Source organism: Lodderomyces elongisporus, chromosome 2 (assembly GCF_030384665.1).
Source record: "Lodderomyces elongisporus chromosome 2, complete sequence".
NCBI lineage: Eukaryota > Fungi > Ascomycota > Pichiomycetes > Serinales > Debaryomycetaceae > Lodderomyces > Lodderomyces elongisporus.
This window is the reverse complement of record NC_083674.1, coordinates 1,658,482-1,679,829: the sequence shown is the minus strand read 5'-3', so window position 1 is coordinate 1,679,829 and position 21,348 is coordinate 1,658,482. Positions and strand designations below refer to the sequence as shown.

The following is a 21,348-nucleotide window of genomic DNA, read 5'->3' as shown; positions in this document are numbered from 1 at the left end:
ACAACAAGATGAATAAATACTTTATAATGAGAAAAGTGCTTCAAGTGCGTAAGAATGAGATTCGAAAGTCGTTGAGATTATAAATCATCAATAGCGAAATGAAGAATAAAGAATAAAAATAAAAATTAAAAAATAGATGAGAAAAAAAAAAAAAAAATCGAGCGAGATATAAAAGGAGACTTAAACGCAGCTCAGAGCGAGACAGAGAAATGGAAAGTGAGAAATCAAGAGAGTGAGAAAAATTGACAATAGACGTGAAACACGGTTCTTTACTTTTTTTTACTATTGTTTTTATTTTGCCTTCAAGTTCCTGAACCACTCTTTTGCAATTAGTTCTCAAAAAAATCACAAGGATAGATCAATTCTAACACTCGATTTCAGACATATTACATCACTTTACAAGTTTGTGTCTTGTTTGTCACTGCATTTTTCATTTTCCAACTTTCATTTTTCAATTTTCATCTTTACAGCTATTTTATATTAGTTTTTTATTTATTTTTTTTTGACATAAACAGATCAATTAGGTCAGAACTAAGACTTAGTTCTATATCAATCACATTCAAAATTACCACATACAAATTTATAGACTAAATTTGTTTATGCATCCAATATAATAGTAATTACATTTGCTGATCTTGGAACAAATATTCGCTTCAAATTTATGAAGAGCAGGAGCAAGACCTAAACAAAAAAAATTAAGACGAAATACCAAAAAAAAAGTACTCGATGTCAAGATTAGAACGATTGGTAATATTACTAGAAACTGGGTCGACTTCATTTATTCGAAATACTGCTGCGGATCAACTAGCAGATCTAGCCAAATCGCACCCTGAGGATAGACTAAATCTACTTGCGCGTGTTTATCCATTTCTCAAATCGTCCAAATGGGAGACGAGAATAGCCGCCGCCAGAGCATTTGGTGGAATAGTCGATACGGCAGACGTCTGGGATCCAAATAGCATTAAAGAGGGGAATGGAAATAGCATCAAAACAGAAAATGAAGTGGAAGTGGAAGTGGAAGAGGAAGAAGAGGAAGAAAAAATTAATATCAAAAAAGAACCTGATGGAAAAGTTATTATCAAAAAAGAATACGAAGAAGGCAATGCCTTGAATTCTGTAAACCATGTTTTAAACAACCACCAGACAGGAATAAAAGATGAGAATGATTCAAATATAAAAGTCAAGATTGAACAAGATGCAGAATTGGAAAAATTGGACAATAGCTTTTCAAGCTTGCTTAACTTTGATCAATTTAGCCTCCATGAATTGATAAAAAGTGGCACCAAACTTCTTGCTTCAAAATGTGACGAATCGTTAAACAATGATGATATTTGCGATGACACTTTACTAGGCAGAATAAAAAGACACAGGTCCAATATGTTTCCACCAGAAGAAAAGGATGAGGAAAACCTGGCTTCCAATACGCCAACTCCATCTTCAGCACCAGCACCAGCACCAGCGCTAGCCATAAACAACGATAATTATTCCCATGTACAAGTAAAGCAAGAGCCAACACGACCGCACTTGGATTCTTTTGATTCGCAATCAGGTACGGTAACCCCAATACAATCCCCAATCACAGAAACGCCACCAAATACAACCAATGCTAACACTGCTACCACTGCTACCACAGCAAGCACAGCAAGCACCAAACCTGTTTCCAGTGCAAGACTCAAAGCCATGCAGAGAAGGAAAGCAAAAGTGAATGCCAAATCTGGGGCGCTACGAAAGAATATAGATTTGACCCAAAGTTCGATTTCAAGAAATATGATTGAAAGCGGCGATACCATGGATATAGATTCGAATACTCCGCAAGACGAACAGGATACGCAGGACGCCCAGTTTGACATCACATCACAACAAGGCGGCTCGAAATTAGTGGTGGAAAGCAAGACCACTGAACTTTCGCCAATTTTAACCTTGCATGACAAAGTCTCTGGTTTGATTTGGCCATTCCAAGGTGTTTACGAGTTATTATTGGCAGATTTATTTGACGACAATTGGGAAATTAGACACGGAGCAGCACTCGGCTTGAGAGAGTTGGTAAGAAAGCAAGGAAAAGGTGCAGGTCGGGTCATGAACAAGTCAAGACTAGAAAATGATTTCAACAATAGGGCCACTTTGGAAGATCTTGCCGTTAGACTATGCATTCTTTTTTGTCTTGATAGATTTGGAGATTATGTTTCTGATACGGTTGTTGCACCAGTTAGAGAATCATCTGCGCAAACTCTTGCTGCTTTATTGATCCATGTCGATGACGAGACTGTTTGCAAGACATTTAACTGTTTATACGAAATGACTTTGCAAGAAGATCTATTCCCCAAATGCTGGGAAGCTAAACATGGCGGTATTTTGGGTGTGAGATACCTTGTTAGTGTGAGGACGGATATACTTTTGCGTATTCCGCAAATCTTTGATAAAGTAATACAGATGGTTTTGCGAGGATTTCAAGAGAGCGATGACGATGTTCAATCGGTATCGGCATTGACTTTGATGCCCATTGCATCACAATTTGTTGAAACTAGAAGAGAATTTATTAAAGATTTGCTTTCAGTGATTTGGGATTGTTTAGTCAATTTGCGGGATGACTTGTCTGCCTCGATTGGATCTGTGATGGATCTTTTGGCTAAGCTTTGCAGTCATCAAGTAGTAATTCAAATAATTCAGGAGGATGCTGCTCACGATAAAACCAAGCTGTTTAATCAATTGGTACCTCGGCTTTACCCTTTTTTGAGGCATTCAATCACAAATGTTCGAAAAGCAGTTTTGCGGACGATTATGGAATTTTTGAAAATTAATAATCGCGAGACAAAAAGCTGGATCGATGCTAAAACTTTCAGACTCTTGTATCAAAATATACTTGTGGAACAAAACTCTGATGTATTGGAGCTATCTGTCAAGGTTTTTGACCGCTTACTTGCAGAGGTGCGCAACAATTCTACAATAGCAATGAACCAAGTATTTGTTAAGCAAGCCGTTGATCTTTTGACTTTGACCATGACTCCTATTGGCATTGCTAGACACAACTATAAGATGAATACGCACTTGATCATGCGAGCATCAGGGCAAATGTTTGGAACATTTGAGGAAAGCGATAGGCCTCGAGGCGCTAAGAGAACTAAGTCGCAGGCAGATACGGCCGTGCCAGACATTCCTACAGATGACTTGAATGTGAATATTGATGCACCTGTATTCAGAGGTGATGTCACGCTTGTAGGCTTTGAAAAGATCATAAAGATGAGAATTTGTGCTGCTACTGCTTTTGGAAAAGCATTATCATTGGTTAATATGGAAGACAACGGCGACAATTTGCTGAAGATTGTTGAAGCAATTCAAGCTTATTTCAACTCACCACATGTTACGACCAAGCTTATAGGTGCATTCATTGTAGATGCATACGCGTCTTCATTTGGGGAGCAATTACAAGATGAGGAAAATGAACAAAAGCAAAAGCAAAAGCAAAATTGCAAACTTTTGCCTGCAACAATTGCCGAACATTTCTCGAAACCATTGACTCGAGTACTAGAAGACCCATCGTCTTTACAAAGCTTCAAAGAATTGGTGCCAACACTCAAAGCGGTGCGCACATCTTGCTTACAATTGTTTGATTGTTTTGTTAGTGTAGGTCGTCTTTCGCCATCCAAAATCCCTCAGATTCCGGTCGTCGTTCAAGGAGAGGCCGAGGCAGGTGCAGGGGCCTTTTCTCTTGACATTGCAGACAAAATCCGCACTGAAAATTTTGAAAAGTTAAAGAAAGGTCTTTCTGCTTCATCGAGGCTTTCTGCTAACCAAGCACTTGAAGATGCCAAGCACAGAGTAACTGTTGCGATAGAAGAGTCTCGATTGTTGATTACTAATAAACAAAATGCGATATTGGCTGCTTATGCAGGTGCACAATTGAAATTGGCTGGTCTCCCAAAGAAGTTAAACCCTATCATCAAATCTTTAATGGAAAGCATAAAGACCGAGGAGTCGTACACCCTTCAATCAAAATCAGTTAGTTCACTTGCATATCTTGTCCTGCAGCTTATTGCTAATAACAAGCAAAATGTTGCCGACAAGATTCTCAAAAACTTGTGTGCATTTGTATGTGTTGACACTGCAGAAGTTCCCGAGTTTCATCACAATGTTGGCTACAAGGATAAAATATTGTCTTTGCGCAAAGAAGAAGCCCTGACAGATCCTGCAGATGTCGCGGCTCACGAGCGTGCTACCTATGCTGCAAGAATCAAGCGTCAAGGAGCTTTGATGACGCTAGAGGCGATTTCGAAAATATACGCGTCAGAACTATTTGTTAAGATTCCAAAGATTAAAGATTTAATGATTGGTCCATTAAGAAGCTTGCCAAGCTTCACTGAAGCGGATCTGAAGGAAGAGTTTAAGGGTCAAAGTATTATCGATGCATTGGGAATTTTGAGAGCGCTCTTGCCAAAACTCAATCGTGCCCTTATACCTGAGATATCTGAGAACTTGGATCTTTTCCTTTCTGGATTAAAATCAGAGTACTCGGTGTTTCGTTATGCTTCTGCCAAATGTTTTGCTACAATATGTCTGATGGTGCCAACCAAAGCGTTTACTTTTTTGGTTAATCATATACTCCCCATGCTCAAAAATGCAGGAAATGTTACCGAGAGGCAAGGTGCAGTTGAGACGATTTACCATATTTCGGCAACAATGGGTACTGATATCTTGCCTTATGTCATGTTTTTAATTGTGCCAATATTGGGTAGAATGAGCGATTCTGACCATGATGTGCGTGTATTGGCAACAACGACTTTTGCGTCAATTATTAAATTGGTACCATTAGAAGCGGGTATTCCTGATCCAGAAGATATGCCCAAGGAGTTATTAGAGGGCAGGGAGAGAGAGCGAGATTTTATTCTGCAAATGATGGACCCTACAAAGATTAAACCATTTGATTTGCCCGTTGCTATCAAAGCAACGCTTCGTAAATACCAACAGGAAGGTGTTAATTGGTTAGCATTTTTGAACAAATACCATTTGCATGGTATTCTTTGTGACGATATGGGGTTGGGTAAGACTTTACAGACAATCTGTATGATGTCCTCCGACCACCACATGAGAGCCGAAAAGTATAAAGAAACCCAATCGCCAGAGTATAGGAAATTGCCTTCTCTTGTTATCTGTCCACCGTCATTAACGGGACATTGGGAACAAGAAATCAACCAATATGCGCCATTTATGAGTGTACTTGTTTATGCTGGTAATCCCAGCATTCGTACTTCCTTGCGAAGTAAATTGACAACTGTTGATGTTGTTGTTACTTCGTATGATGTCGCCAGAAATGATGTTGAGTTTGTTAGCTCTATTGATTATAATTACTGTGTTCTTGATGAAGGTCACATTATCAAGAATGCAAACTCAAAATTGGCCAAGTCTGTTAAGAGGGTGAAAGCAGAGCACAGGTTGATTCTTTCAGGTACACCAATTCAGAATAATGTGTTGGAATTGTGGTCCTTGTTTGACTTTTTGATGCCGGGGTTCTTGGGAAGCGAGAAAGTGTTTCACGACAAGTTTGCAAAGCCCATTGCTGCTAGCCGAAATAGTAAGACATCGTCTAAAGAGCAAGAAGCAGGTGCATTAGCATTGGAATCCTTGCACAAGCAAGTATTGCCATTCATGTTGCGTCGTTTAAAGGAAGATGTTTTGGCAGATCTTCCGCCAAAGATTATTCAAGATTACTACTGTGAATTGAGTGACTTGCAGCGAAAGTTGTATAAAGAGTTTGCCAAAAGTCAAAAGGAGACAATCAAGAATGAAGTCTCAACATCAGATAATTCTGTTGAAGGTCAAGGTCAAGGTCAAGGTCAAGGTCAGGGTCAGGGTAAGGGTCAAGGTCAAACCCATGTGTTTCAAGCGTTGCAATACATGAGGAAACTTTGTAATCACCCTGCCTTGGTTGTATCTCCAAACCATCCAAAATTCAACGAAGTGAGTCAGTTTTTGGCACAGCGGAAATCGCAAATTAGAGATATTGAGCATTCTCCAAAACTCATGTCTCTAAAAACGATACTATTGGAATGTGGTATTGGATCTCAGGATGCAGACTATGGAAAATCAGGAAAATCTAAGAAATCCATTGCGAGTCAAAATTCGATTTTACCAACACAGGGTGTCATATCTGAGCATCGTGCCTTGATATTTTGTCAATTAAAGGATATGTTGGACATTGTTGAAAACGATCTTTTGAAAAAGTATTTGCCATCTGTGACGTATATGAGGTTGGATGGTAGTACTGATCCCAGACACCGTCAATCTATTGTGCGCAAGTTCAATGAAGACCCATCGATTGATGTCTTGTTGCTTACCACCAAAGTCGGTGGTCTTGGGTTGAACCTCACTGGAGCAGATACTGTTATATTTGTGGAGCATGATTGGAACCCAATGAATGATTTACAAGCAATGGATAGGGCACATAGGTTAGGTCAGAAGAAGGTTGTTAATGTATATCGATTAATCACAAAGGATACTTTGGAAGAGAAGATTATGGGATTGCAAAAATTCAAGATGAATATTGCTTCAACGATTGTTAATCAGCAAAACGCTGGCTTACAGTCTATGGATACAAATCAGTTATTAGATTTGTTTGATGTTGAAGATACTGGAGTGAAAGTTGAAGACTCTCGTGGTAATGGTGGTAGTGGTGGTGGTGGTGATGATGATGAGGCTTCTCGGGCCAATGGTAACAGTGCAAAGGAAATTCCCGACTTGGCAGGAGGATTAACAGGAAAAGCCGCAGGTGCTGTAGGCGAGTTGGGCGAGTTGTGGGATGAGCAACAGTATGAGGAAGAGTACGACCTTGATAACTTTATAAAGACTTTGAAGTAACCGCTGGTTTTATTTCGCAAGTTTTTTAGAAAAACTCAATTTTTTTGAAAAAAAAAAGAAAAGAACAAAAAAAAAACCGGAAACCTAAAGAAAAAAAATAAATTCTACATGTTTTCTATAGTTATTTATTTACTTACTTTAAAGTTATTGTGGCTACTGTCTTGAATAGTTATAGAATAATGCATTATAATTAAACAGTGTGTTTGTCGTTCAAGACTTTTGAAGATAATATATCATGGTAGCAACAACTTTCACGACAGTGACTTTAGTTCATCCCGATGAGAAAAGCAAAGACCAACTTCTTCGTTTTGTGTCACCTCTTCTCATTTTCCCCCTCTTTAGGACCCCTCTTTCTTCTTCTTCTTCTGCTTCTACTTCTTCTTCTTCTTCTTCTGCTTCTTCTTCTGCTTCTTCCTCTTCTTTAATTTGATCCTTGATTTTGTTGGTGAACCGCGAGGACATAAGTCATTGTCAAGCTCATCTGTAGTGATCTTCTCTACTATGAAGTAGATGAAGTTGCTTTTTCAGTATCGTCAAAGAATTAAAAGCTAAAAGTTTCAACTGTTTTACAAACACAACTTCCGGACTCACTTCTTCTTACTGGAGAGGCGCACGCTTATAAGCGGAGAGCAAGGAATTGAAAAGAAAATGAAGAAGAGATGAAGAGAAAGAAAACAGCAGTAAGGCAATTGTATCAATTTAATTGAGAAGAGAAAGAAGCTTTTTTTTTTTGGCTTTCTACTTTCTTTTGCAATTTATTCTCTATTTTCCATGTCACCTTTTTTTTTTGGAACTATTCGTCTCTTCCTTTTCTTGTCCTTGTCATTTCTTTATTTTTTTTCTTTTCCTTTTTTTTTTTTTGTTTTTTCTAATTTTCTAATTTTATTACTATTTTTTTTTATAGTTTTTTTTTTTTTATTGCTAACAAGAATTTTTCATATCATTAGAAAAAAGCCCATCGATCCCCATATATTTCAAACCCACTTTGAATTTGCACAAACGGACTTTAAAGCTCTATTTCAACTTCAAAGTCTATCAGTTGCAAAATATAAAGAGCATTTTGGAAAGGGTTGACTTTTTGGATCTTTCCTTGTCTTTTCCTGGCATTACTACTACTACTACTACTACTACTACTACTACTACTACTACTACTACTACTACTACTACTACTATTACTACTGCTGCTGCTGCAAACTTGTACATATAAAACATATTTTTTAAATCTACAGCACAGCTCAACGGACTCACTATAAGATACAATAATAATGAGACTTACACGAGAAGAAGAAAAAAGGCTACGAGTGTTAGAGCAAGATGCAGAGAGTGCATATCCCTTCCTTGCCTCTGACGAACAATCATCAACTTTTAGAGACAGAGAGCTAATAGACGAATTGAAATCAGCAGAACTGCTCAAGAGTCAATATCAAACACAGACCTCTATCCCTCAGAAAAAGGAAACCAAGCCATGGGTACATTTTGTTGCAGGAGGCGTGGGAGGAACCGTGGGAGCAGTAGTGACATGTCCGCTCGATGTTGTTAAAACTAGATTGCAATCAGATGTCTACCACAATGTATATAACAAGACTATAAAATCTGGTAACCCAGTAAGACAAGCATTCCAACATTTGGCAGAGACGGGCGGAGCTTTGAGAGAAATGTACGCCAGTGAAGGTGTGCGATCGTTATTTAAGGGTTTGGGGCCCAATTTGGTTGGTGTAATCCCAGCACGTTCCATCAATTTCTTCACCTACGGTACGACAAAAGACTTTTTGGTACGACACTTTAAACAGGGAGATGAGAAGAAGGAAGAGACGTGGATGCACCTTGTATCCGGTATCAATGCTGGATTTGTCACATCCACAGCAACCAACCCAATCTGGTTGATAAAAACAAGGCTACAATTGGACAAGTCTGGGCTGAAGGTATACAAGAATTCATGGGATTGTTTGAAAAGTATTTTGAAAAATGAAGGTTTCCCTAGTCTATACCGTGGATTGAGCGCATCTTACCTTGGAGGTATTGAAAGTACAATCCAGTGGGTCTTGTATGAACAAATGAGGATGTTTATAAATAGGAGATCATTACAAGTCCACGGAACAGATCCAAATAATAAATCTACAAAAGATCATGTCCTCGAGTGGTCGGCGAGATCTGGAGCTGCTGGTTTAGCCAAGTTCATGGCAAGTCTAATCACTTATCCTCATGAAGTTGTCAGGACTAGGTTGAGACAAGCTCCCTTGGAAAGTACCGGTAAACCCAAATATACTGGTTTGATACAGTGTTTCAAATTGGTGTTCAAGGAAGAAGGGTTTGCGAGTATGTACGGTGGGTTAACGCCTCATTTATTGAGAACAGTGCCGAATTCGATTATCATGTTTGGAACCTGGGAATTGGTTGTCAGGCTTCTCTCTGGAGGAAACTAAGTAGCTGGTATACCTTGAGGATTTGAAAAAAGAAAATTTGAAAAGGAAATTGGAATACCAATATGATGCTCAAACAAAACAAAACAAAACAAAACAAAACAAAACAAAACAAAACAAAACAAAACAAAACAAAACAAAACAAAACAAAACAAAACAAAACAAAACAAAACAAAACAAAACAAAACAAAACAAAACAAAACAAAACAAAACAAAACAGTATAATTGTTATTTGAGGAAGGATGTAGGAAACGTGTAATGTTAAATAGAGGTTTCAGTCCATAGATCTTGTATATATACATATACATACATATAGATAGATTTACTTTGGTTTTCTCACAAATACAATGAGATTAGGTGATTGTGTCTTCAGTACGGGCAAAAGTAAAATTAATAATTTAAAAATTAAAAAATGATTAAAAGTTTTGTTCTATAAAGAAAAATAAAATAAAAAAGAAAAATAGTAGAGAGCACAAAAGCTAGTACAATTTTTGGAATCAATTGCTTACACTTGAATATTCCTAATGATAAAGTAAACAGCTCTCGATATACTCCAGTGCATTTGCAATTATTATGAGTCAAACCCCATTACCTGCTACACCATCAGCATCTTTACCTACTGATTTTTCGCAGATTCCGGTTGACGCATTGGAGTCAATTCGAAATAGGTTGAATCAGATTCACCTTTCACTACGGAAACTTTCCGATCAAATCAATAACCACAACCGGCACCCGTCGAAAATTAAGCTTCCCTCGTTCACACATTTCCAGAACCAATTCCAAATCTTGATTTTCCAACTTACTTCTGTTGCCAATATATTGTATAGTAACGAAGACCTATTACGAAATACAAATGTTTACCCCACGGTAAGTTTCCCAACTAGTCAACAAGAAGGATTGTTGACAACTTTATTGAGAAAGAAGCCATTACCCGAAGTCGACGAGTGGATCACCTCATCGATAGCGAGTATCGATGAGCTACAGAAACTGGGCTCTGTTAACTTGCAAAAGGATGAGGAGTTCAAAGCTTGGTGTTCTTTGAAATTGCAAGAGTTGAGGGAAGATATTCAATTTTATGGATTTGGGCTTGAAGAAGATATTTCTGACAACAAAGAGGCTCAACTTAAAAAAGAAGCAGAGGCAAGCAAAGTTGCTCATGATGCTAAAATTACAGGTGGAAAGAAGGGGCTTCATCCAAATGTCGTTGCAAAATTTATGTGTCAAGGTCAGATCTAATAGAATAAGAGAATAAGAGCCAAAAGGAGAGAAGAAATTAAGCTGTATCTCTATCTTTGTATTATTAAATACCAAAATCATTCTAAATTGTCTATAACTAGCCTTTGAGTCGTTTCTAGGTAGTTTTCAAGATTAAATGGTAATATTGTTGTTGTTGTTGTTGTTGTTGTTGTTGTTGTTTCTGTCGCCACTTTTATTCTTATTTTTTTGCTCTGTATTTTTCTTCTTCTTTGATTGACTTCAAGATTCATTCGAAATTTATGCTTCAACGTTGTAGTAGGCGTCGTAAAAGTATAAGATTGCAAATACAAAGAAAGCAACAGCTCCACCCAGTGTAACGTTTCTCATTGAAATTTTTTTCGCTAAAAGCTTACCACCTAAACAAGCAGCCGCAGTACACAACCCGTGTCCCACAATGGCACCCATAATGACGAACCAGTATTCCGAACCAGCAGCCATTGCAATCGTGGCAATTTGCGACCTATCTCCCCATTCACCCAAGAATGTCATAACAAACACTTGGATCCATACAGGAGTGAATACAAAAGATGCCAAATTCTGAATTTGCTGACCAATTTCTCCTAATTTTGAAGTCTGCGGACTTCCTGTTACTGCAGGGACGCCGCCTTCCATATCATTTAACTGGCTGTTCAATTTATTCGAAGCAATCTCTTCCTCCACCTCCGCGAGTTCTTCGTCAACGCCCAACTCTTTAGACATCGCAAGCCCTTCTTTCAATAGCTTGAAACCAAAGATAATGAATAATGCCGATGCCAAAAACTGGGTTATCCTTTGTGAGATCAAAGTAGGCAAAGCATGCCCGACTATACCTGATAGCACAGTCATCACGACCAATGATGAGAATGCCGATGAAAACACAACAAGTCTCGAATTTCTCATCGCCATCAATGCCGCAATCAAAAATGTCTTGTCACCAATCTCAGAGACCACGATCATCGAGATCGACATGAGAAACGCGTTATAAGATGGCGTATCAGGTTGATCACCTTCAGAACTTTGATCTGGAATCGCTGCAGCTGCAGCTGCAGCACTTCCGTAATTATTCGAACTACTGTGTGGATTCAAGGGTTGTTTCAAATTGTTCGGAGTTGGGTGGTTGTCCTCGTCTTCAATGAGTTTGACACCCAACTTTCCATTCGATTTGTGGCTAGGTTCATTGTCCAATACTGCTGCTCCGACTGCGAGATTGTCTCCTGACGTGTCTTGTAAGGCAAATGCTGACACACTCAACAATGCTAAATACGAAACTACCTTGCCATACCTCATATTTTTCTTTCAACACTTTTGTTCTGTACAATGATGTTTCCCCCCAAACAATTAAATCGATTAGTCGTCTAGCAAAGAAAAAAACAATGAAAAAAAAAACAAAAGACCAAGTGTAATGACTCGTTTTCTAATTGCTATGAATTCGAATGCGAGGAAAAGAAAGATGATGATGTGTTGGTACGCTAATTTTTATGACTACTCCTGATGCCAAACGTGATTTCGCGCTTTTAAGATAAGAACCCAAAATAATATGAAAAGAAAGAACAAAATGAAAAATTAAGAAAGAAAAAAAAAAAAAATTAAAAAAAGAAAACAAAATTTAAAACCCTAAACTCCGCCTCATCCTTCTCTTAGGGTCAACGCGATTTTAAACTCCTTTGGTGCAATACACCAACAAAACAGAGCATTGCAAAGCGCAGCAAGATAAATAAGAAAGATCAAATACAAACTAAAAGCAAAGTTCATCATGAATTGCAAAAAATGTATATTTTTTTTTTTTTTGAAAAAAAGAAAGTTCTATGCTTTATATGGGGGATCGTCTGCTAATCTATATTACGGACCTAGTTTATTTTTAAAATAAAAAAATATAAAAATAAAAAGGAAATAGCCTCTCTCGTTACAAAGTACTTATTAGTGACCATGAGGGATTGGGTTATCCACAACCACACCATCTTTAACTTTACCACCATTCACCCATCCACCGTACTGCACGCCACCAAGGTTTTCGTGCTTCTTTTGATACTCGTTGATTCTATCAATCATTACTGGTTTGAATGATTTGATCAAACCTTGAATTGGCCATGCAGCTGCATCACCCAAAGCACAAATGGTGTGGCCTTCAATCTCCTTGGTCAATTCAAAAATCATGTCAATTTCTCTCTCTGTGGCTTGACCTGTTTGGAATCTGTCCATCATTCTTTGAAGCCATGTGGTACCTTCACGACATGGTGTACATTGACCACATGATTCGTGCTTGTAGAAATGTGCAAATCTTTGGATGGCTCTAATAATGTCTGTTTGCTTATTCATAACAATAACAGCTGCAGTTCCCAAACCAGAACCAACATCTCTTAATGCGTCGTAATCCATTAAAACGGTATCACATGTCTCCTTTGGCATAACCGGGACCGAGGAACCACCTGGGATAACACCCAACAAGTTGTCCCAGCCACCTTTGATACCACCACAGTGTTTTTCTAGTAATTCCTTCAATGGTATTGACATTTCTTCTTCAACGGTACATGGCTCATTCACATGACCAGATATACAAAACAATTTGGTACCAGAGTTTCTCTCTCTTCCCAAAGAGTCGAACCATTCTCCGCCTCTTCTCAAAATGGTTGGCGCTACTGAAACGGTTTCAACGTTGGCCACTGTGGTTGGTCTACCAAATAAACCGACACCGGCTGGAAATGGAGGCTTCAATCTTGGTTTTCCTGCTTTACCTTCGATAGATTCAATAAGTGCAGTTTCTTCTCCACACACGTATGCTCCCATACCTCTGTGGATATAAATGTCAAAGTCATAGCCGGATCCACAAGCGTTTTTACCAATAAGGCCAGCTTTGTATGCTTCGTTGATTGCGTTTTGCAAGATAACGGTTTCATTGTAAAACTCACCTCTGATATAGATATATGCTGCGGTGGCGTTCATGGCTCTACCTGCCAAAAGACAACCTTCAACCAATTTGTGTGGGTCTTTTCTGATAATCTCTCTATCTTTACAGGTACCTGGTTCACCCTCATCTGCATTGACCACGAGGTATCTTGGGCCTGGGTTCTTCTCCCATCCTGGTGGGTTCATAAATGACCACTTCAAACCAGAGGGGAACCCAGCTCCACCTCTTCCTCTAAGACCGGATTTTTTCATTTCATCAATAATCCATTTGTCGCCTTTCAAGATGATCTCCTTGGTCTTGTACCAGTCTCCCATCTTCTGGGCTGACTTTAAGTCATGGCCATAGTTCCCGTATACGTTTTGGAAAATACGGTCCTGGTCTTTTAAACCGCCATGTACTCTATTTGGGTTTGCTGCAGGATCAGCTGCAGTGGCTAGCCTACGTACTGCGGCCAGCTTATAAGGCTTCAATCTAAGACTACGAAGCATGGTGTTGTAATGAAATATTTGAGGTAGTTTGAATTAAAGATTTGCAAACCCCAAAAAATTAAAAAAATAAAATAAAAAAATAGTAAAAACCTTTTGGTATTTGTTTGAAAAAAAAAAACAAAAGAATAAAGAAACAAAGCTAAGAATAAAACTAAGATTGTAGCTGTTGTAGTAGTTCTAGTTCTATTTGGTGTTGTTGTTGTTGTTGTTGTTCCTCTTCTTCTTCTTCTTTTCTTTTTTTTGCTTCCAACAATTGTGTTTCAAAGATTGTAGCAATTGAAGTTTAGATATAAGTCTTTGTTGTTGTTTTTTTTTTTCAAAAAAAGATGTCTATAGACTAATTGGATGGTGTTTGCTCAAAGTTTTTCCCTTTTTGCTCCAGTAGACCTTTTGTTTTTTTAATAAATATGTGTTTTGTTAAAAGAAAAGCTTCTGTTTCTTTAATCTCAACTTCCACTAAACTCTTCGAAAAAAACTTGAATCTATTTGCGAGTATATGTGTTGTGGTGGTAGTGGTAGTAGTAGTAGTAGTAGTAGTAGTGGTGGTGTAAATGGTGTTTAACACAGCAAAAAAAAAAAAGAAAAAAAATTACACTAAGAGAAAAAACAAAAAAAAAAGAAACCGAATATTACATTTACTCTGTCGCCATTGGGCAGAATAAAACAAAAAGAAAAACCAAACAAAAAAAAAAAACTAAGAGAGAAAAGTAGACAAGAGTGGACAAAAGTATGTAGGAGGACTTTGCAAACACTTGGATCTCATATAAGACATCTATTATTATAAAGAAAATAATGGTTTATACAGCAAATTCAGCTTCACAAGTAGATACAATTCCACTTCTTACTTTGTTTATATTGGAGCTGATACTATAAATGCCTTAACTAGGTGTTGACATAGACAGGTCAAATCATTTTTTTTTAGTTTTTTGCTTCTTTTCTCTTTTTTTTCTTTCTTCAACTGTGATACCTTTCAAATTCAATTTGGTTAACGCGGAGAATTAGTTACGTTGTGTAGCTCTATTTGGTTTTTGGCTTGGTATGATCACGTGATTTGTAGAATTTATATACGAATAAATACTGACTAACAGACTACTATGTTTTCTTTTTTTATTTCTCAAAACTGACAAACACTTTCCAATTAGTTGCTAAGCTTGATGATGATGACGACGACGATGCTGTTGTTGTTGTTGTTGTTGTTTTTGTTGGTACTTTTCTGTTAAAGTTCAGTGTAAATTAAAAATACTACAACAATGATTAGTCAAATAGTCTTTGGTTAAAATTTCTTATTTGGGTATTCCTCTCCCCTATTTTCCTTTTTCTTCTTCTCTTTTTTTCACTCAAATATCAACCAAAAAAAAAAAAATTTTTATGGCGTAACACAATCTTTAATTTTCACCACAACCTTTATCAAAGCTCTTACAATTTTAATTTCTACTTAAATATTGTGATGTTGTTTCTTTTGTATATATATATATGTAACAGATGAGAAGAAAAAAAACATAATAATTAAGGATTTGTAAGATATTGCCAAATTCAAAAGAACCACCAAAGGAATAATTACCCAATGCTTTAAGGAGAGAACTGGCTAAAAGGTGTTTGAGGTCAAGAATACAAAACATTCAACAGGGCTAAAAGAAACAAAAAAAAAAAAAAGAAATACAAATAGAAAGAGTGTACAACATATATGTGCATGCGAAAAACATTCCATAACCATATATCTGTAAACACAAAGCACACACTAGCCTCAAGCAATACGGGAAATGCCGAATGAATGGAATTCATAAAGCTGCACTAATTTTGGTTTATGCCATCTATTGCATTTATGTAATTAGGTATACCAACCAACTAGTCGACCCCAATAGACTGGATTTAAAGAACCGTCACTATGACCCACTTGCTAAACATAACCCCAAATTGGCATCTAACTCATACTTGGATACACTATATCCACCTCGCGATTTAGAACAAATCGGCAAAGAAAATGCTACAATGGTTATGCTTGTAAGAAATTTTGAGATTGACGAGGCACTTGCCTCAATGAGGTCTTTGGAGGATAGGTTTAATCGGGATTACAAGTACCCATGGGTCTTTCTCAATGATGTTCCATTTGACCAAGAGTTTATCGAAAAGACAAGTCTTATGGCTAGTGGCAAGACTTATTACGAACTAATTCCAGTAGATGATTGGCAGCCACCAGATTATATCAACATGACAAAGCTAGATGAGAACCTACTCAATTCTCGCGCCGGTATCTTGTACGGCGGCATGAGATCCTACCGCAATATGTGTCATTTCAATTCCGGGTTTTTCTACAAACAAAAAAGAATGTTGGATTATGACTATTATTTTAGAGTCGAGCCAGGCGTAGAGTACATGTGCGATTTCCAATACGATCCGTTTGAGTTTCTTCGCGAGAACAACAAGATCTACGGGTTTATTATCACTATCCGTGAATATGCAAATACCATCCCCACGCTTTGGCAAACGGTTGAGGAATTTATGCAAAAATACCCCTTTTTGTTGCACACGAATAACGCATTGAATTTTATCACAACCAACGAATCGTCTTTAAACCATTACGTCGATCTTTCACCAAACCCTACGCAATACAACTTGTGTCATTTTTGGTCGAATTTCGAGATTGGGAACTTGAACTTTTTTCGAAGCGAGCAGTACGAAACATTTTTTCAACACTTGAGCAGAGCAGGAGGTTTCCATTATGAACGATGGGGCGATGCACCGGTGCATACTATTGCGTTGAGCTTATTAGCCGACAAGGACCTGATACATCATTTCGAAGATATAGGTTATTATCATGCACCCTTTTTATCATGTCCCATATCAGAGGAAATCATAGCTTCAAAGCGATGCGTATGTCAACCAAGAGGAGAAGCAGTGAATAGAACAATCGACGTGAATGCTCATAGCTGCTTAGCAAGATGGTGGAAGTACGGAGCCGGAAGGAGATTCTTAAATGAAGTAGACTATAAACGATGGTAATTACATTGAAGTTTAATTTTAAACAATTCATCTTTACTATTCTCGTAAGTTTTTTTTTTTCTTCATTAACGTTCTCTTTTTTTTTAAAATTTTTTTTTTTTTTTCGTTAACTTTTTGCCATTTCTCTAATGACTCTTTCTTGCTATAGCTAATACTAGATAAGTTTAGATTATTTGTGAATAAGAGATGTTCCTTTGTTGACGGTACAAGACGTCTAGCCTATTCAAGCCAAGTAAACATTCAAAGGGGCTATATGGATATAAATATATATAAATATATATATATATATATATGGTTATCATCACATGGTAGCACCACTAACTAAACTTGTGTACCCAATGATATCAGTGAGAAATTGTATTAGCAGTGATAATTAAAAATGCTCTACTGACAATAGCACTGGCAATAGAACAGTAAGGCAATGGTAGCATTTTGAAAGCGACAAGGAAAGAAGAAGAAGAAAAAAAAAAATAGGCAGTGAGAAAGAACACCAACCAAAACGAAAAAGTAAATGCTTCCTACAAAACTGCACCCTTTTGGTGTTTGATATAGTTTATTAACACATCCAAAAACTTAAACATATACACAAACAAACATATCTACAATGGCAGGTCCACCACATCCACATTCTTACTTAGGCTGGTGGGGAGATCTCGGTTCCCCCAAACAAAAGTACATCACTCAGTACACTGTTTCACCATACGTTGCTAAGCCATTCAAAGGTGCTGCTTACAATGCAGTTTTCAATACTTTCAGAAGAACTAAGAACCAATTCTTATACCTTGCCATCCCATTCGTTGTTGTCTGGAGTATTTGGGCCAAAGCAAGAGACTACAATGAATACTTGTACACCAAAGCTGGTAGAGAAGAGTTGGAGAGAGTCAATGTATAGGTTCAGTGAATAGCAGAATCTACTTTTTCAATTTACATTTTAATGTCTATTTGTATATGTCCAACAATGGATGCCTTTTTCCTCTTTATTTTTTTTTCTCCTCCTCTTCTTCTTCTGTTTCTGTTTCCTTTTCTTTTTACAATAAGCAAAAAGGGGAAAAACAACAACAACAACAACAACAACAACAACAACAATTACACTAGTTTTGATACATCAAATACTTGAAGTTCAACTATTCCTATTTACTTTGATCTTTTGTAAACCTTGTTCAAAAATGAGGTCAAAACATCCTTTTTCAATCCTCTTGACTCATCAATTTGATCGATTTGAGTTCTCAATTTCTTCACCACTTCTTCTTCATAATCAGCATATATTTTCTCGATTCCCATATCCTTAAACAATTGTTTACATACTTGTTCCTTTTCATCATCTTTTCTTCCGTAGTTCTCATCCAAAACCTTCCTTTGTTCTGGTGAAGCATTCAATAAAGCTTGGTTCACAACCCATGAACATTTGTTGTCCTTAATATCAGTACCGATTTTCCCAATTTGCTCGGGGGTACCAAAGCAGTCTAAAAAGTCATCTTGGATTTGAAAGTATTCACCAAGGGGAATTAAAATGTCTTTGACTTGTTGCAAATCTTTGGCATCGCTGATTCCGCTCATATACATTGCCAAGGCAACAGGTAAATAGAAGGAATAGTATGCTGTCTTGAAAATGACGATAAAGGAGTGCTTCGCCAACGAGAACTTGCTCAAGTCAACATGTTCCTCGTCAGCAGTCACCAAGTCTAATAATTGACCCAATTCGGTTTGGAAAGTAACTTCGTGGAACAAGTCTAACAAATCAACATAGTACGAGTCCTGACGGAAATGCTTTCTCAAAATTTCATAGATTGCACCTTCCAACATAAACGAGTCATTGATTGCAATATTGCCAACACCTTCAGCCAAATACCAACATGGTTGACCCCTTCTTGTTTTCGATTGGTCCATCATGTCATCAGCAACCAAAAAATACGCTTGCAACAATTCAATTGCCCACCCCAAGATGGCAGCCTTTTTATATTGTGCATCGTCCAACTTATCTGCCGAGGTATTATTCAAAATGGCATATGTATCAACAACAGATAATCCACGGTTCAATTTCCCACCCGGTGTGTTATACTGTAAACTCTTGTTAAACCAATCAATGGCTTCTTGTGGCATTTTGTATGATTTAAGAATCTCGGTCAACTCTTCAACAATGTCTTGAAAGACATTGACAAACCTCTCACGAGCAGCTTCTTTACTTGACATTGTAAATTAGAAAAAAGAAATAAAAATGTATAATGCAAGACAGCGAACGATACAACTGGATATAAAGTGATTATCAAGATATGATCTCGTATGCTGAGTTATGTTCAATGTATATATCGAAAGTTGAGAAATTTGTCTGGATTTAGTTTAGCTAATCAGTTTATTTTTCTATTTTTTTTTTCTGATTTTTAATTTTTTTTTTTTTAAACGACGCGGCTCGTACAAAAAAAAATCTATTTACTTGAAATTGAAATCGGAGAAGCACTTTGTTATATTTATTTTATTTATTTTTTATTTTATTTTTCACTTCGTTTTTCCCCCAAGGGACTCAACACCTTCTTCGCAGCCAAGTAGTAAACCAGCTTGACAACTTTTCATTTTTTTTTTTTTTTTTTTTTGGCATTGGTCTATCTATAAGTACGAGTATATGTGCATATTGACATCAATAAACCACTTCATTTATTGCAATTCTAATCACTTATTTAAACTTCACCCACAACATACTCAAAACAAGAATGACAAAAATTTTTCTTTTTTGTTTTTTGTTTTATTATTTACCTTCTTGAGCGCTTGCTCTTGCCTGGTCTCGATGATTTGCCCTTCATTTTCTTGCTGGAAAATCCACTAATATCGGCCGAAGAAGCTGCATCATTCTTTCTGCTTCCGCTTTTTTTACCACCACGTCCATACTTGGCATCCTTTGCTAAACGCTTACCGTTGGGTTTCAGTCTCTTGTTGTCGTTTCCACCGCTACGGGAATATTCATCCTTTGTTGCTTCTTCCAATGCAATTTGGAAATCATCGTCATTGCTTATTTCATTAGCGCCTCTCTTTTTCTTTAAGCTCTTGATTTTTTCCAAAGTTTCTTTCTTTTCCTTTGCTCTCTTTTGTAACGTTTCATGTTGAACTTGTTTACCAAACTTCTTTAATTGTCTCTGTTTCTTACTTTCCTCTGAAGCTTTTCTGTCTGCAGCCTCGCGGAGTAACTTGGTCTTCAATTTATCCATATGTTCATCGCTCTTCACCATCTCAGCAAAATAATCAACAGGACGTGAAAAGGGTACTTTCAATTTAAGCAATGTAGCTCTGGCTTGTTTTGCCGCGTCCAATGCTTGCTTATAGAATGCAAGTTCTCTTTCAGTATCATCATAAATGTCCTTGATCTTTGTCTCGGCAGGCTCAGCACTAAGGACTGATTGGTGTTCTATGAAAGAATGTTTAGACCACGGTAATTGAATACGGGCTAGCGACTCTCTAAGAGCGGCCATGTTGTTTATTGTGAGCTTGGTATGTGGTATAATATCAGCATCAGAGTCATATTCAACTTCGGATAATGGTACATCCTCTTCGTCTTCCTCTTCATTTTCAATTTCCTCTTCCTCCTCCTCATCATCTTCGTCGTCGTCGTCGTCCTCCTCATCCTCATCATCATCGAGATCACTTTCACTTTCACTTTCTGCAAGTTTAGCAAGATCCAAATCCTCCTCATCATCCTCACCATCCTCTTCATCTTCTTCATCTACCTCCTCTTCTTGGTTCTTATCTGCAAGTGCTTGCAACTTTTTTAACTTTCTCTGTTCTTTCTTTGACAATGCATTACTAGCATATTCTTCCTCCTTGCTAACATCATCAACTTCGGTTGACTTCAATATGGGTTTAGTTATTGTTGGCACAACCACGGGCGTCTTTTTGGACTTCTCTGCAGATTTAACTGAGGTGGGAGATACAGATGACGAAGACTTTTGTTTCTTAGAAGATGTTGTGGTCTTTAGATCAGTTTCTGATTTAGCCTTTGACTGATGACTCTTCAACTGCTGCTTTAATGTTCCCTTGGCCATTGCTTATATCTATGTATATATATAATATATATATATATATATATATATTTGTTCTTTGTATTACTGGTTATTAGACAAAGTTTGATAAACACCTTCTCCCCTTTCCTTATAGCATAAAGTCTCCTATATATTTTGCGAGATGATGCGATGAGAGTAGATGTTTTCGGATTTTGCTTCTCGCTGAACTTTCGGCGCTACCGGTCGCTTTGCTATGTATCTTGCTTTTTTTTTTTCAGTTATATTCTGTGTCTGAATAGCTTACCTTCTTCATCTATTATTGTTAGAGACGACACAAGTGACAATTTATCAGAAATTGATAAACACCAAGGATTTATATACACAGATGAGTTTCATCTATATATATATATCTCTACATTCACTTTATAGCGTTGAATTCCTCTTTATCTATGTTGTATCAAGCT

At 37.3% G+C, this 21,348-nt stretch overlaps 9 protein-coding genes across 9 annotated transcripts; 5 read left to right on the top strand and 4 right to left on the bottom strand. All coding sequences in view use genetic code 12, as the record gives it.

The window, feature by feature from the left end:
* Positions 1-726: 726 nt before the first annotated feature.
* Positions 727-6,849, top strand: MOT1 (TATA-binding protein-associated factor mot1; the record flags this gene model as incomplete). Its single annotated transcript, XM_001527090.2, has 1 exon — positions 727-6,849. One exon carries the CDS (start codon positions 727-729, stop codon positions 6,847-6,849), a length of 6,123 nt encoding a protein of 2,040 aa, XP_001527140.2.
* Positions 6,850-8,114: 1,265 nt separating this feature from the next.
* RIM2 (Pyrimidine nucleotide transporter, mitochondrial) lies at positions 8,115-9,272 on the top strand (the record flags this gene model as incomplete). Its single annotated transcript, XM_001527086.1, has 1 exon — positions 8,115-9,272. The coding sequence occupies one exon, from the start codon at positions 8,115-8,117 to the stop codon at positions 9,270-9,272; it is 1,158 nt and encodes a 385-aa protein (XP_001527136.2).
* Positions 9,273-9,842: 570 nt separating this feature from the next.
* On the top strand, positions 9,843-10,505 carry MED8 (mediator of RNA polymerase II transcription subunit 8; the record flags this gene model as incomplete). Its single annotated transcript, XM_001527085.2, has 1 exon — positions 9,843-10,505. One exon carries the CDS (start codon positions 9,843-9,845, stop codon positions 10,503-10,505), a length of 663 nt encoding a protein of 220 aa, XP_001527135.2.
* A 258-nt stretch (positions 10,506-10,763) lies between these two features.
* GDT1 (GCR1-dependent translation factor 1) lies at positions 10,764-12,199 on the bottom strand (the record flags this gene model as incomplete). Its single annotated transcript, XM_001527084.2, has 3 exons — positions 10,764-11,787; positions 11,992-12,016; positions 12,193-12,199. 3 exons carry the CDS (start codon positions 12,197-12,199, stop codon positions 10,764-10,766), a joined length of 1,056 nt encoding a protein of 351 aa, XP_001527134.2.
* Positions 12,200-12,422: 223 nt separating this feature from the next.
* NDH51 (NADH dehydrogenase [ubiquinone] flavoprotein 1, mitochondrial) lies at positions 12,423-13,898 on the bottom strand (the record flags this gene model as incomplete). The annotated part of the gene is made up of 1 exon (XM_001527083.2): positions 12,423-13,898. The coding sequence occupies one exon, from the start codon at positions 13,896-13,898 to the stop codon at positions 12,423-12,425; it is 1,476 nt and encodes a 491-aa protein (XP_001527133.2).
* A 1,767-nt stretch (positions 13,899-15,665) lies between these two features.
* KTR2 (mannosyltransferase) lies at positions 15,666-16,898 on the top strand (the record flags this gene model as incomplete). Its single annotated transcript, XM_001527082.2, has 1 exon — positions 15,666-16,898. One exon carries the CDS (start codon positions 15,666-15,668, stop codon positions 16,896-16,898), a length of 1,233 nt encoding a protein of 410 aa, XP_001527132.2.
* Positions 16,899-17,502: 604 nt separating this feature from the next.
* QCR8 (ubiquinol--cytochrome-c reductase subunit 8) lies at positions 17,503-17,790 on the top strand (the record flags this gene model as incomplete). The annotated part of the gene is made up of 1 exon (XM_001527081.1): positions 17,503-17,790. One exon carries the CDS (start codon positions 17,503-17,505, stop codon positions 17,788-17,790), a length of 288 nt encoding a protein of 95 aa, XP_001527131.1.
* A 242-nt stretch (positions 17,791-18,032) lies between these two features.
* Positions 18,033-19,088, bottom strand: ERG20 (Farnesyl pyrophosphate synthetase; the record flags this gene model as incomplete). Its single annotated transcript, XM_001527080.2, has 1 exon — positions 18,033-19,088. One exon carries the CDS (start codon positions 19,086-19,088, stop codon positions 18,033-18,035), a length of 1,056 nt encoding a protein of 351 aa, XP_001527130.1.
* Positions 19,089-19,642: 554 nt separating this feature from the next.
* Positions 19,643-20,926, bottom strand: EBP2 (rRNA-processing protein and EBNA1-binding protein ebp2; the record flags this gene model as incomplete). The annotated part of the gene is made up of 1 exon (XM_001527079.2): positions 19,643-20,926. The coding sequence occupies one exon, from the start codon at positions 20,924-20,926 to the stop codon at positions 19,643-19,645; it is 1,284 nt and encodes a 427-aa protein (XP_001527129.2).
* Between the last annotated feature and the right edge of the window lie 422 nt (positions 20,927-21,348).